Source organism: Apteryx rowi, unplaced genomic scaffold (assembly GCF_003343035.1).
Source record: "Apteryx rowi isolate R43461 unplaced genomic scaffold, aptRow1 scaffold_118, whole genome shotgun sequence".
In the NCBI taxonomy this organism is placed as follows: Eukaryota; Metazoa; Chordata; class Aves; order Apterygiformes; family Apterygidae; genus Apteryx; species Apteryx rowi.
In genome coordinates, this window is record NW_020447397.1 from 1,313,317 (window position 1) to 1,325,574 (window position 12,258).

At 40.3% G+C, this 12,258-nt stretch overlaps 1 protein-coding gene across 4 annotated transcripts in view; it reads left to right on the forward strand.

Annotated features, from left to right (window-relative positions):
- Nucleotides 1-12,258, forward strand: part of PLEKHG1 (pleckstrin homology and RhoGEF domain containing G1) — a 104,481-nt gene that overhangs the window by 40,795 nt on the left and 51,428 nt on the right. For 3 of the 4 annotated variants that reach the window (XM_026083762.1, XM_026083771.1, XM_026083790.1), the window contains exon 1: nt 8,985-9,404. In XM_026083762.1, coding sequence (XP_025939547.1) covers nt 8,985-9,404 — 420 coding nt within the window. Of the gene's footprint in view, nt 1-8,865; nt 9,405-12,258 lie in introns of those variants that run through there. The other variant, XM_026083779.1, reaches the window with a different exon arrangement.

The window sequence follows — 12,258 nt, forward strand, 5'->3', positions numbered from 1 at the left end:
ATTCACAGGGAGGTGGAAAATAATCATTTCAAAATGCCTATAAATGGGGCATTGGATCCATATACTCTATTTGTGTTGCAGTGCATCAGCAGCACGTGACAGGTTGTTTCTTTTGTTAGGAGTCTCTGCAGTACCGTATACAGATTAAATAGCTACTGCATTGCAGAGAGTTGTTAATACATTACACTGCACTTTCAGTGAAGATGTCAGCATGTCCTCTAGAAGAACTTAAGATTGAATGTACCCTGTGGTTGAGTTATGTTTTTGTTGTTGTTGTTGTTTTTTAAATTTTGCTGAAGAGAACTTATTTCTTCAGTAAACCATTAGCCAGGTGGGAATTACAGAATAACATTATTCCTAACCTCAATAAACTGCATTTATTGTTTAAGTTTAGAGAAATCAAGGCTTTGCTTCAAAACAAAAACAGGTCACCTTTTTTCAACTCTTCATCCTGATGCATTAATAATGCATTCTTATGGCACTCCACATACAGTAGGAGAGAGGACAGGACAGAGAAAGGAACAGAATGCCAAATCCTAAAAGATAATGCAGATAAACAAGCAAACAAACAAAAGGCCAAACCCAGCGAATGTGAAGTGTTAGAAAGTGAGGAGAGATGGGGCAAAACCATTATTTTTCTAGCACATCTATGGACTGTGTTGCTCTGTTTGTTTTTTCCTTCCACTGGCTAATGTGTATCACAGATTTAAAAAAGGCTTTGACTTTCCATTCTCCTGCATTGACAGACCTTAGTGTCATATGTATTTAAAGTGGTCAGAGGCTGTTTTGTTTTATTTTGTTTTTTCCCCCCAACCCCAGAGAATCCCTGTGGGTAGGGTAAATGTTTGCTGATTTATATGTGGCATCTAAGGGAGAGCTAAGGCTAAATGCAGATGCGAAGAGATAAAAGAGCAAGGTAGAAGAGAGCAAGGACCTCTGCCCCCCAAATAAGGCTCATGAGGACCCACTGTGTGAGTCCATACCAGTGGCTGAAGCTAATGCTGTGTGTCTTTGCAGCCTCCGCTTGTTCCCAGCCTGCTGAAGCAGAGGGGAGAAGGTCTCTGCAGCCGGCTGCCTGTTGGTCAGCTTGGCACTGAGCTTGCTTCAAGCCTTAAGAATTCAGGAGGTTCCTCGTGGCGAAATGACAACCCCTTTTTTGCTTTGTTGATAGTATTGTTCATATGTATTAGGACAATAGTTTGCAGAAGTGAACCAGCAATGCCCTCTGTCTGGTTAGCACTCTGCAGGTCTGCCCCAGAGTTAGTTGAAACCTCCCTTAAAGCCAATATAAGCTGCACAGGCAAGGAGGGCGAACAGTGCAAGGGAAGCAGATGTTCAGAGAAGTAAATTACTAACCAGTTCTAAACATCTCCAGATCTTCTTTATATGATGTTCTAAGTGTCTGGTTGTACATTTTCCCATACAGATGGGCTCTAGCTGATGTCTGCAGGAACTGTCACGTTGCCCGGGCAGGAATGTGTGTGAATGTGCAGCATAGCAAATGTACAGTAAATTTGCCACATTCACATATACATGATCAAGTACCCATGCACTGCACTCTGAGTATGCATGTACCAAGGACGCTAGGACCAATGTTGTACTTCCTGTGCCTGTGAATGTGTCCAGGATTTATGGATATAAGGTGGCCCTGTCTGAAGTATTGTGGAGAACTTTCAACAAGGGATGTGTGCATATATATGTGTGTATGTATATTTTTCAACATAAAAAAAAAAAAAATCAAAATCCACAGGAGAGTAGAGCATGTCCCAAAGACCTGAGCCATGGCAACATAGTAATTGCTTCTAAACACCTAGTCTTTAAAGTTGGGTAAAAGGGACTTTCATCCTGACAGCCCAGACTGTTCAGATCAAAGTGTTTCATAGCTTTAGAGGATGGTATCAAGGCCATTTTCACTTTCTATCTCTAATTCCAGCTTCCTGCTGAAAGGTCATTCAAGGATTATGCTCTTTAGGAAAACTTGAAAGAAAGCTGAGGCCCTGTGACATACAGGGAGAGAGGGAGTGAATTTTAAGCACAATTTTAAAGATCGAGTATCCTTCTGTGGGCTCGGTTTGGGCGTGCAGCTGTGGGAGCACACCTGGGAAGTGGTGCCAGCAGCTGGGAGCTCTGATTTCTTCTGCCTCTCAACACAGAGATGGGATGTACCCCCACCTGCAGGGCACTTTCCCCACCAGTTAGCACCAGTCTGAGAGCCTGGGACTCTGGAAGAGTTGAATTATCACATTTTTTCCATCGCCACTGCCATCCACACAGCAGCTGCATCCAGCCTTGGTTTAAGATGTACTTAAAATTATCATCTTTCTGGCTTTGTAGTATTCATTTTCCCAGGTAAGTCAATGCAGAGTCAGCCAGCCTGGCATCATGTGCTCTTTCTTCCTTGTTATCCAACCCAGTGAGCTAGAGCAGGACTTCACCGCAGAATTCGCAAGCAGTTAAGGCAAAATAAGCTTTGGGTTTGCAGGAAGAGCTAGAATCGGAGAGTGAGCAAGCAAAGGTCTGCGTTACTCTTTTTTTTTTTTTTTTTTTTTTCCCCTCCCCTGCTTGTAGCTGTTGCTTCTTCCTCCCCAACCCTGTTTTTTCTTCCCTTTTTATCTGTTTTCCTCACTTTCTCTGTTTCTTCATGTCTTTTCTCCTGTTTCTCCTCTCTTTTTCCCTTTCCCTGCCCATGGTCTTTTTTTTTGTTTGTTTCTTGTATTTTGCTTCATTGCAATGTAGCACAGAGCATCTGATGGTTTTGTTTTAACACCTTCCTCCAAAAGTCTTTCTTCTCCCCCTTAAAAAAAAAAAAAAAAAAGGCACTGCAAAAACGTATTCCTGATTTTGTGAAGGAAGCATAGGATCCAGAATGATCCTATTTAATTAGTGCTGCATGTTTATGGGATTTTTTAACATAAATACAGATATTACACAATACCATCACGTGATGTATTTGTTTTGCACGCTTATCTATGTTGTCTACAAATCAAGGGGCAAAGCATAAGAAATGCTGTGGAAGTGTGGGCTCTATCTGATGTTTTTATAGCGCTGTGCCTGGAAAAATGGAAGTTACTGGGTGTTGCTCAGTGAAATGTGCACTTTAAAGTTACCCACAGTGATGTCCATTGTCCCGTCCCTGAATTGAATGATGTCATGTTTCATTTAAGGCTCTTAGCGATGCTGAAGACTGCCGGTGCACTGGGAAAAAGGCAGTAAGAAAGTTGTGAATCAGGTTTCTGTAAAGCCTTTGTGTTTAGGGTTTTGATAGATAAAAGCTGACTCATGCAATATTTCTGGCGGGGGAGCTGTACAGACTAGTAAGAGCTTCTCATTTTACCTGAGTGCCCAGTGAGGTAATTCTGGAACAGCTGAAGGCGGAGTGTGCATTTATCCTCTGTTACACAGGTAGGTTGTGGGTTGTTCTGAGAGGATTTGAAATATAGAGAGGACTTGTTCGCTCTCTGTGCAAGGAGCCAGCGACATTCCACAGCGGTGAGATACTGTCGCAGAGGATTTTCCCTTGCAATAATGCTCTCGGACGTTAGCGTGCTTAGTTATGACAGAGGCTATTCTGCTTTAAATATGGCATGGTGGGGAGAGTGATTTGACAGAGGCACACTAGTTGATGGGTTTTTTTTTTTCCTTGTTATAAGATTGCTAATAAATGGGATTTCTGTTGCTCAAAGTTCAGTTAAAGTACTTGGCAAGATATTGTATGCGTCAGTTAAGAGTGAATTCATAATATGCAGAGATCTAATCCTGCAAATATTGTAGCTCTCTAATGTGATTTTGTTCACGGAGGATGTTAGTTTTAGAAATGATGTGTGTTCGTGCTCAGATTTAGTTGGAAAAAAAAGAATAAAAAAATTGCTGGCCTTCACTTTAGTAATATCCAAAGCAGAGGATATGGGGAGTATATTTAAGAAGATTGTACTGGGATTATTGTAGGGAATGTTTTTTAATCTTTTCAATCAGGCAGCTGTATAACACTTATGTTTCTGAGTTTCAGTGCTGTAATTGAATTTAATATCAAAATGTAGAAATTGCTCTAAACAGCCCTGCTTATTTGTATCTACAGCATAGTTGGTTTATTTGAAATGTGAGCATATTTCAAAACAAAGGAAAGAATTCTTGTAGTCTCATCATTTTTATTTGGCTAAACTTTCAGTGGATGTGAAGCTTGTAATTTCTGTTAATATTGACTTTGTAGATTCCATCTTAGGTCTTCTTTTTCATACCAGAAGAAAGGCAACAACACTAATTATGAATATAAATTGTGAGTTTTTAGTCATGCATTATGTATTAAAATGTCACATGCTGTAAACAACTTGGAGAAATAAACACCTATATTTAGACAGGGCTGGGGGTCTTTGTATCTATTAATAAAATTGACTGAAAACACTTTCTCTTTTATTATATGCTTATGTTTTAGAGTAGCCAAAGCTATAGAGAAAATGGAAGACCATTTACCATTGCTATGGATATAGCTATAGGAAGGAGCTATATATTAAAGAATAGCAAATGATAGAAGTTTATGCATTTTGGTGGGAAATTGTTGATGAATGCATGCAGAAAACATTAGATATGCTAAGGTATTTGCTTTCCATGTGGTTTTAATGTGATAACTAATATTGCAGTTGCCAGTTGGGGTGGAATGCAGGTATTTCTTGCCCTTGCACCACTGCAGAGCAGGCACACGTTGTTATTTCTGCTGGAGTCTCCTGTTGTGCGGGGTTRTGTCGTGGGGAGGGGGGGCAGAAGGAGGCAGGGAGGTCTGCAGGGGATGGGGGAGGCTAACTGAATTCATGCAAAGGCACAAACMAGAAGTGACCTTGTTCGGGGAGCACGTTTCCTTGCAAGTACAGACAAATATGTAATTATCCTCCTTTCAGTGCTGAACTAACAAGTGATTACTGTTATGCCTTAATTGAAGTATGCAAATTTAAGATCTTTTTTTTTTTCCCAGAGCAAGTTAAATACCGTTATTCACARCTCATAAAAGTTCTCAATGTTATTTTGCTTCGTTACTGAAAAGGTTCTGCAAACAAAAGAACGTCTAATAAAATAAGTAGTGAACCAGGCCAGATGTGGGTCAGGGAGTAAAAGACTTACCCAAAGTATGTACTTCTCAGAAGATCTGATGACACCTAGAATTACACAAACTGTTTACAGCCTGATTTTTTTTTTTCTTTTTTAAAGATAAATCTACCTAGCTCCTGGTGATACTGCTGAAATTGGGGTGGGGGGTGAAGGGGAGGGAGGTAGATCCTTATAAATCAGTCCCTCAAGGTACCCAAGTGAATTTGCCTCTTACAATGAGAGGTTCGTACCAAAGACAGACACTCATAAGAGGTCACGATGTTTTCAAAGGCGCCACCAGGAAAAGGCAGCCATTTCAATTATGGCACGTGGAGACCAATCTTTCGGGTGGTTGTTTCCCCTCTCCTTTCCCCCTCATCTATTTATTTGTGGAATTTTCACCAGTCAATAGGTACAAAATTTAGGCAGTTGACAGAAGAGGCTATTTTACAGTAAGACTGTACCAGAGCCTATGACGAAAAAGAAGGATGGGAAAGTGACTGTGGCAATGAAGGGGGTTCAGTTTCTGCCTTTTCTGATGGACTTGGACTTTGGAGAAATCATCTAATATCCRGCAGCAGAGCTAGTGCTGCCTTGTCCCAGAGGGGTTTCCTGAAGGAAAAGTGGAAAACTCTTGGAAGATTTTCCCATCCTGTGTTACTGGGGAGGGCTTAGGGTTTGCAACAGTTACCTGTAGATCAAACAGATTCAGGGACAGACAGAGCCAGGGCTTGTCCCAAAGCTCAGACTTAAACTAGCAGGATGCCAAGTGTTTATTATAGAACTTGAAAGCTGAGGAAAGTAATCTGTTTCCTGGTTTTGTGTCACACCGAAATCCCCGGTCAGGTTTGTCGTGCCTTTCTGCTGAGGTTCCCAAACGGTTTCTGTGAAACCGAGATCAGTTTCGAGCAGCCTGGCAGAGATTTGCAGCTCTGGTGCTGAGGCTGCAGGAGTGTCAAGCTTTGAACAGTGTCTGTGGGAGCTTTGAGACACGCATTTCACTGATCACACACATAATGGGCAGAATTTTAGCAAAAAAAATCTTTTCAGAGAAGCCAAATGGCCAATTTGCACTTGCCTGCAAAAGTGATAAGAATTAATTTAAATAAAACGTAATTTTGAGGGAAGTAGTCAGGATGAAGCTATGAGGACAAAACAGACCAAAATTTTTGAGTACAAAATAGTTTGCTTGGTGTAATTTATATAGAAGCATGGGAATAGTGATTTGTATGAAAATGGAGGAATCTGAGTCAAATGTTTATGGCATGCAGTTACCCTTGCCTACCAGGTGCCCTGGGGTTTGCCAAGGACATGAGAATATAGGCTTTTAAGAGCTAGCACATCTTAACTGTCAAAACTGATCCTTGTGTTTTTAATAGGCAAAGAAATTGTCATTAAGCAAGGAAAGAGAATATTGTGGATTTTTTTTTTTTAACATGTTAAAATGCACCTATAGCTTCTGGCTACGAGTATGTTGTATGAAAAAATATTCAATTTCAGTGACCTGAACTGTTTTGTTTGTTTTTTGTATTAATGAGCCTCACAATGTTTGTGAAGCAAATATTACATATTAATACCTTCAGGTTATCTGAAATGCAGACAACGTATCAGTGAAACAGGAAAAAAAGAGTATGGAGTAATGGAATGTAACAAGAACCCTTTATTTTCCCACTAAACATGGCTAATCAGGTGTTTCTTTGTCATGTAATTTTAGTAAAATATTTTGGAGCTAGTTAGCGGAAGAGTATTCCTGTTATCTTGTTTATCCTGTGCATTTTTCAAGGGGGTTTACATCTGCACAGCTATCCTGGGCTTTCTAACTGAACTTGAAAAATGATCCAAAGCTGATAACAAAAATACATTCTTCCTTATCAAAAATGCGTACTTTCTTATCACAAGCAACAGGAAGGCAAACATCTTTGTCTGTACCCATTTTGAAATGAGAAACTTCACTGCTTTCTCAGTTTTAAATATCTATATGATTTTTTTGCTTTATACTTTGTTTTGGAGTTTATTTCAGTTTATTCAAGAAAGGTACAAAACCATGATTCTACCCTGAAAAAAAAAAAAAAAAAAAGAAGAAGGATATGACATACAGAAAGGCCATAGATTTTAAGACTTTAAGTTTAAGATAAAACCAGGGTGTGTGTGTGTGTGTGTGTGTGTGTGAAATCAGGTTTTAATCTAATGGCCAAATTGTGACCCGTGTAACAAACAAATTAATCTCTAGTCTGTATGTTAATTCCGTGTGTTGCCTTGAAGGCAATTTTTCCTTAAGAGAAAGCTAATACCATCATCATGTAATGATAGTATTAATTACCCATGTACAAATAAAATCTTATGCATTCAGAAGGCCAAATAAATCAAACATTCTTTTCTGGCTTTTTTGTTTGTTTTTGGATTGGGGTTTTTTATTTTTAAATAAATGTTTGATTTTTGAAAGATCAGAGACTGGCATTCTGGTTTGAATGAATTTCTTCCTGTCCACAGACCAAGTACAACAGCAGCAGTGTCATGGAAGTTTTTTTCCTTGTAATTACATAACCAATCTGCTTTAGTTTAAGAATGGCCATCTTAAATGGTGGGTGGGTTTAATTTGCAGCCTTACTGGCTTTACGGTTTTCTAACTGAAACTGCCATCTAGAATGCTGATTGCCAATGTGGTTTTTGAAAAAATGAAGTTGTCACTTGAGTTTAAAAAAAAAAAAAGGGCGGGGGGCTGAGCTACTGTTCTATAGGTAGGTTTAATGTTTCTTTTCATGGAAAAATTGTCACAACTTTATATTTTTTACAGAATAGACACTCTGAACTTTTTTGAGTTTGGGATGAGAAATTCTGGGTTGACACTACTTACTGAAACAAAACCTTCATTAAATTCAATTTACCTCTGGTGCAACTGGCTTACAAATTCTTATGGTGCATCATACAAAAATTGGCTAGGGATAAATCTGCCTTGCATCTTGAATACTGTTTTTTCAGGTCATTTGGTCAGTAAAAAGAAAGTAGATTTGATATGCTGACAGGAAGAAAGGCATCTTATTTTGTTGTACTGATTTGAAAAATAGCTTTGGGCCAGCTCCGCAAGGGGTAATATTCTGGCTTGGGCTGAACAGATTCAGAACAACTTATTTTCCCAGTAGAAAACTGAATTATTTGGCAGTATTATTTCCTGTGTGAATTTTTTTTTTCAGAAGCCACACTTTTTTTACTGCGAAATCATTCTGATTATGGTTCTGAACTGAGTGCAACTTCAGACTAGTTCTGTTGTTGTATGAGCCACCACAAGCTGGTAATGGATAGGTGCTTTTAGTTTCTGTTTGACCATGTTGGCCTGCAACACTGAAAATGATACTGTTGCATATCACAAACACAATTCTTTAGACCTTCAAACCTCCCAAACCAGGGTCAGCTCTCAGCTTGGAGATAGCAGGGATTCCCACCAGAATTTTTTTAACTCTAGGAAAAATCTTTGAGTCTTACTTCTCTCCTGTGCTGTGCACACGCTAGTATCAAGACCAGCACCACAGCACCCTGGAACGAGACGCGTATGCCAGTGGCATGTATGTGAGCAGGCAGTATGCTGTGCCTAGGTAGTAGCCCCYGGTGGAGGGGTCCCCACCAGCTGAAAAGCATTAGAGCCGCCATAGCCAAAGCCATGTTGTTCTGGGTATCTTTTGTAAGTCGCTATATATTATATCCATATGCTAAGCTTTGAAAATGTCTGTTGTCAACTTTTCTGTTATGTGGAGTAACAACAGTGAAACCACTTCTCCATGTTTATTTTTTTAGATAGCTTCCATTTGCCTCTTGATGTTTTACCGGCTGTGACAGAGGCCCTTGACTCCAAGACAAAAGGGGAAGATTTGCACAAGGAGAACAGACCTTTCCGCTACTGTGAAAGAAAAACCATGGAACTGTCAGATAGCGACCGTCCCGTCAGCTTTAGCTCCACTTCCTCCTCTGCTTCCTCCAGGGACAGCCACTGTTCCTTTGGAAGCAGAACGACCTTAGTTTCAAACAGCCATTTGGGCTTGTTTAACCAAGATAAAGAAACGGGTGCCATCAAGCTAGAACTAGTCCCAGCCAGACGATTTTCCAGCAACAAGCCACGCAAGAACACCCCTGCAGAGCAACAGAAGACTGAGGAAAGTCTGGAAAAAAGGCTAAGTATGCCAAGGAAAGCAGAACCGAAAGGAGCGGGCAAAAACTGTGCAATGTCCCTGGCCACAGAGCCTACCAGTCCCAAGCTCCTCTACGTAGACAGAGTTGTCCAAGAGATTTTGGAGACAGAGAGGATGTATGTGCAGGATCTCAAAAGCATCGTGAAGGTAGGATTCTTGATTAGAATGGGGTATCTCTTTCTATATCATTTCTGATTTTACAGCAAGACAGATGGACTTGACAATGGAATTGGCATTTGTGGGTAAACCCAAAGGTCTTATAAATTAGCATGAGTAAAATCTTTGTTCTTTTGTAGTTTTTATTTGGTTAGATAAATCTGAGCTGTTACTACTTCTTCATGAAGAAGTAATAGATAAAAACATCTTACAGTTGATGGTAGTGGTGGTGAACAAAGAGGGGTGAACTCTTTGCAGTACTGTTTATTTACAAAGAATGTACAATACTCTGTTTCCTGGAATATAGCAAGAAGCAAACAGGAGACAACTTCTTTGCTTGTAGTTCCACATCCCTTCTAATGCTTCATCTGAAGGGTCTCCCTCTTAGACTTTTTTCCCCCCAAATCCTAGTCTTGCAAGTCCTTTCTTGCCTTTTTCTTTCTCCCTTTCATACAAACTGACAGCTGCAGTCTGTTCACTCCAAGTCCTTGGCCTGTAGCATGAATATGGCTTGTGTATTTGATGGAAAACCCTGTTGTTTTGGCTCTTATAGGATGAAATAGGTTCTATTTAATATTGATATGAAAGGGTGGTGACTGCTGCATCTATTAGTGGAGTGCAGTTTTAGTTCAGTCCCCAGCCTAACAATATCTTTGATTACCCCTTTTTAGTACTGGGAATGTGTCCTTGTCCTTATGTGGATTGTTCTGCTTGCTTCATGTACTTTTAACTATGCCCATCACTGTCATATTTGTGTTTATGAAGACTATAAGCAAGTCTTTTGGTTGTTCTTTATAGTCTATATACCTAACCTACATGCATATGTTACCACCACCCACAAAGAAGGACTTCCTGATAGGTGCATCTGTAGCTATATCTAGTGTAAATGGTTTTAGGTAGCTGTATGTGCTAGTCTGCAAAAGAACATACAAGTTAGCTGCTGCCAAAAAAAAATAAATAAAAAATTAATAACCCTGACACCCCAGACCAGATAGTACTTAAATAAGGAGGAAAAGGCTAAGATTTTGATCACATAGATGCATGTGATCATTTCCTCTCAGCCCTCCTTCCCTTCCCCCCCGCCCCGGCCCTGAAATGTTCTCACAAAGAAGTCTTTCTGCAGAAATGTCTTCATTTCTATAGCTGCTGTTGTTTCACTAAATTCAGTTTTTGCCTAAGTTTCATTTTGGTAGTGTTAAAGACTGTTTGTCATATGCTACTGAAGCAAGTCAGTCTGTATACATGGTCACCATTCACTGGGCATGACCTACATGTTTTTGAAAACTTCACCCCTCATTCCTTCCCCTATGCAGTAGATTATACAACTTGAGAAACTGGAAACTGTCATTAACATAATCTTAACTATTGCTTGCTAGAAACACTTTAAGCATCACTACTGTAAATGTGGATTAAATGAGGCAAATGCTCTTGAAGTTATGAAAGAACTTCAGGAACTTACCTGCGAAATGCCAAAGCATGTACTGCATCTAATAAATAAAGACTCTTGAAAGCTTTGTGTGGCTCTAGCAGCCTATCTGAGAGATGAGGAGACTGGCAGCAGGATTTCTTTTAGGTAGGTATTGAGGATTCAAGGGCTTCAAAGGAGCTCCTTCCCAAATGAAGAGGACAGGAGGGAACCAGCTATCTCAGCCTGCGCATGTTCTTCGTTTGTTTTCAGGGGAGGGAAGTGTGTTTGGAAACACGTTACATACATTTTCATACATTTTTCAGGACTCCTTTCTCCACTAGTCACCTTGGCAATGCTGCAGTGATTTACCCAACTAAGGGTTGTTGTCTGTGGAGTCTTCCCATCCTTCTCACAGCACTTGTAGCAGTGCTGCACCCTTTGAGGATTTTGATTATCTGAGCCTCTATGACTTGAGGCCATTTAGTTTGGCAGCCAGATAACTGGCACAGAGCCAAATTAAGATGAAGGGAAGCAGCTCAATCTATCTTTTTTTCCTAAATAAACATTGGTCAGGTTTTGGCAGCTTGTTAGGAAATGAGATGAGAATGGGAAAAGGGGAGCCGGGGAAAGGTCAGAGGACGAGTGCTGCCCATGAAGGGTATGGGAACTGAAGAGTGGGAGCTGGTGGGGGAAAGCATAAGCAAATCAACTAGTGCTAAGTGGAGAGAGTAAATCATTAGAGGGAAAACAATATGAGGAAATAAGAGGAAACCCAGGAACTGGAAAGTTGAGGGCGGTATGAAACAGAGTGGAACTAGAGCACTCTGGGGAGTTTTGCAACATACTACAATACAGCAGAGGCTTATGCACATAAACTAAAAATAGTCCTGAGGGTTTTCAGGGGGCAAGGGGAAAGCAAGGCAACCCAAGTACAAAGAGTTTAAAAACTGGAGAGCTGTAAGACTGGGAAGATGACATGGGATCAAAAAGGGAGGAAAGAACAAGTATTATTTTAATCGCTCCCTACACCCAGCTGCTATTGCTTTTTGTCCCCAGGAKTGGGGATTTGCTCATGGTACCTTCTCTGTAGGCAGCGAAAACATACATAAAAGGGACATGTCTGTTCTCAGTGTTCTTTCCAGCACTTTGAAACATGTTCTAGTCTGGAACCAAGAGGTTCTAGACTAGATGTTCAAAACTCATGTGCATGAATCCACTTGCTAAATCTTTAGTGCTGGGCAAAGCATGTTTCCCTGAGATACATCTCCAAGCAGTTTGTTTGTTTGTTTGTTTGTTTTAATACATCCACACACCTAAGCCCTTGTGACATTGCCTGTACAAGGAGATCTAACGAGGTAGAAAAGTGCAGCACCATCAAGGAAGTAATGTTGACTACAAAGTGAAAGCAGCAACTCACAGCTACATGAATGACTCATT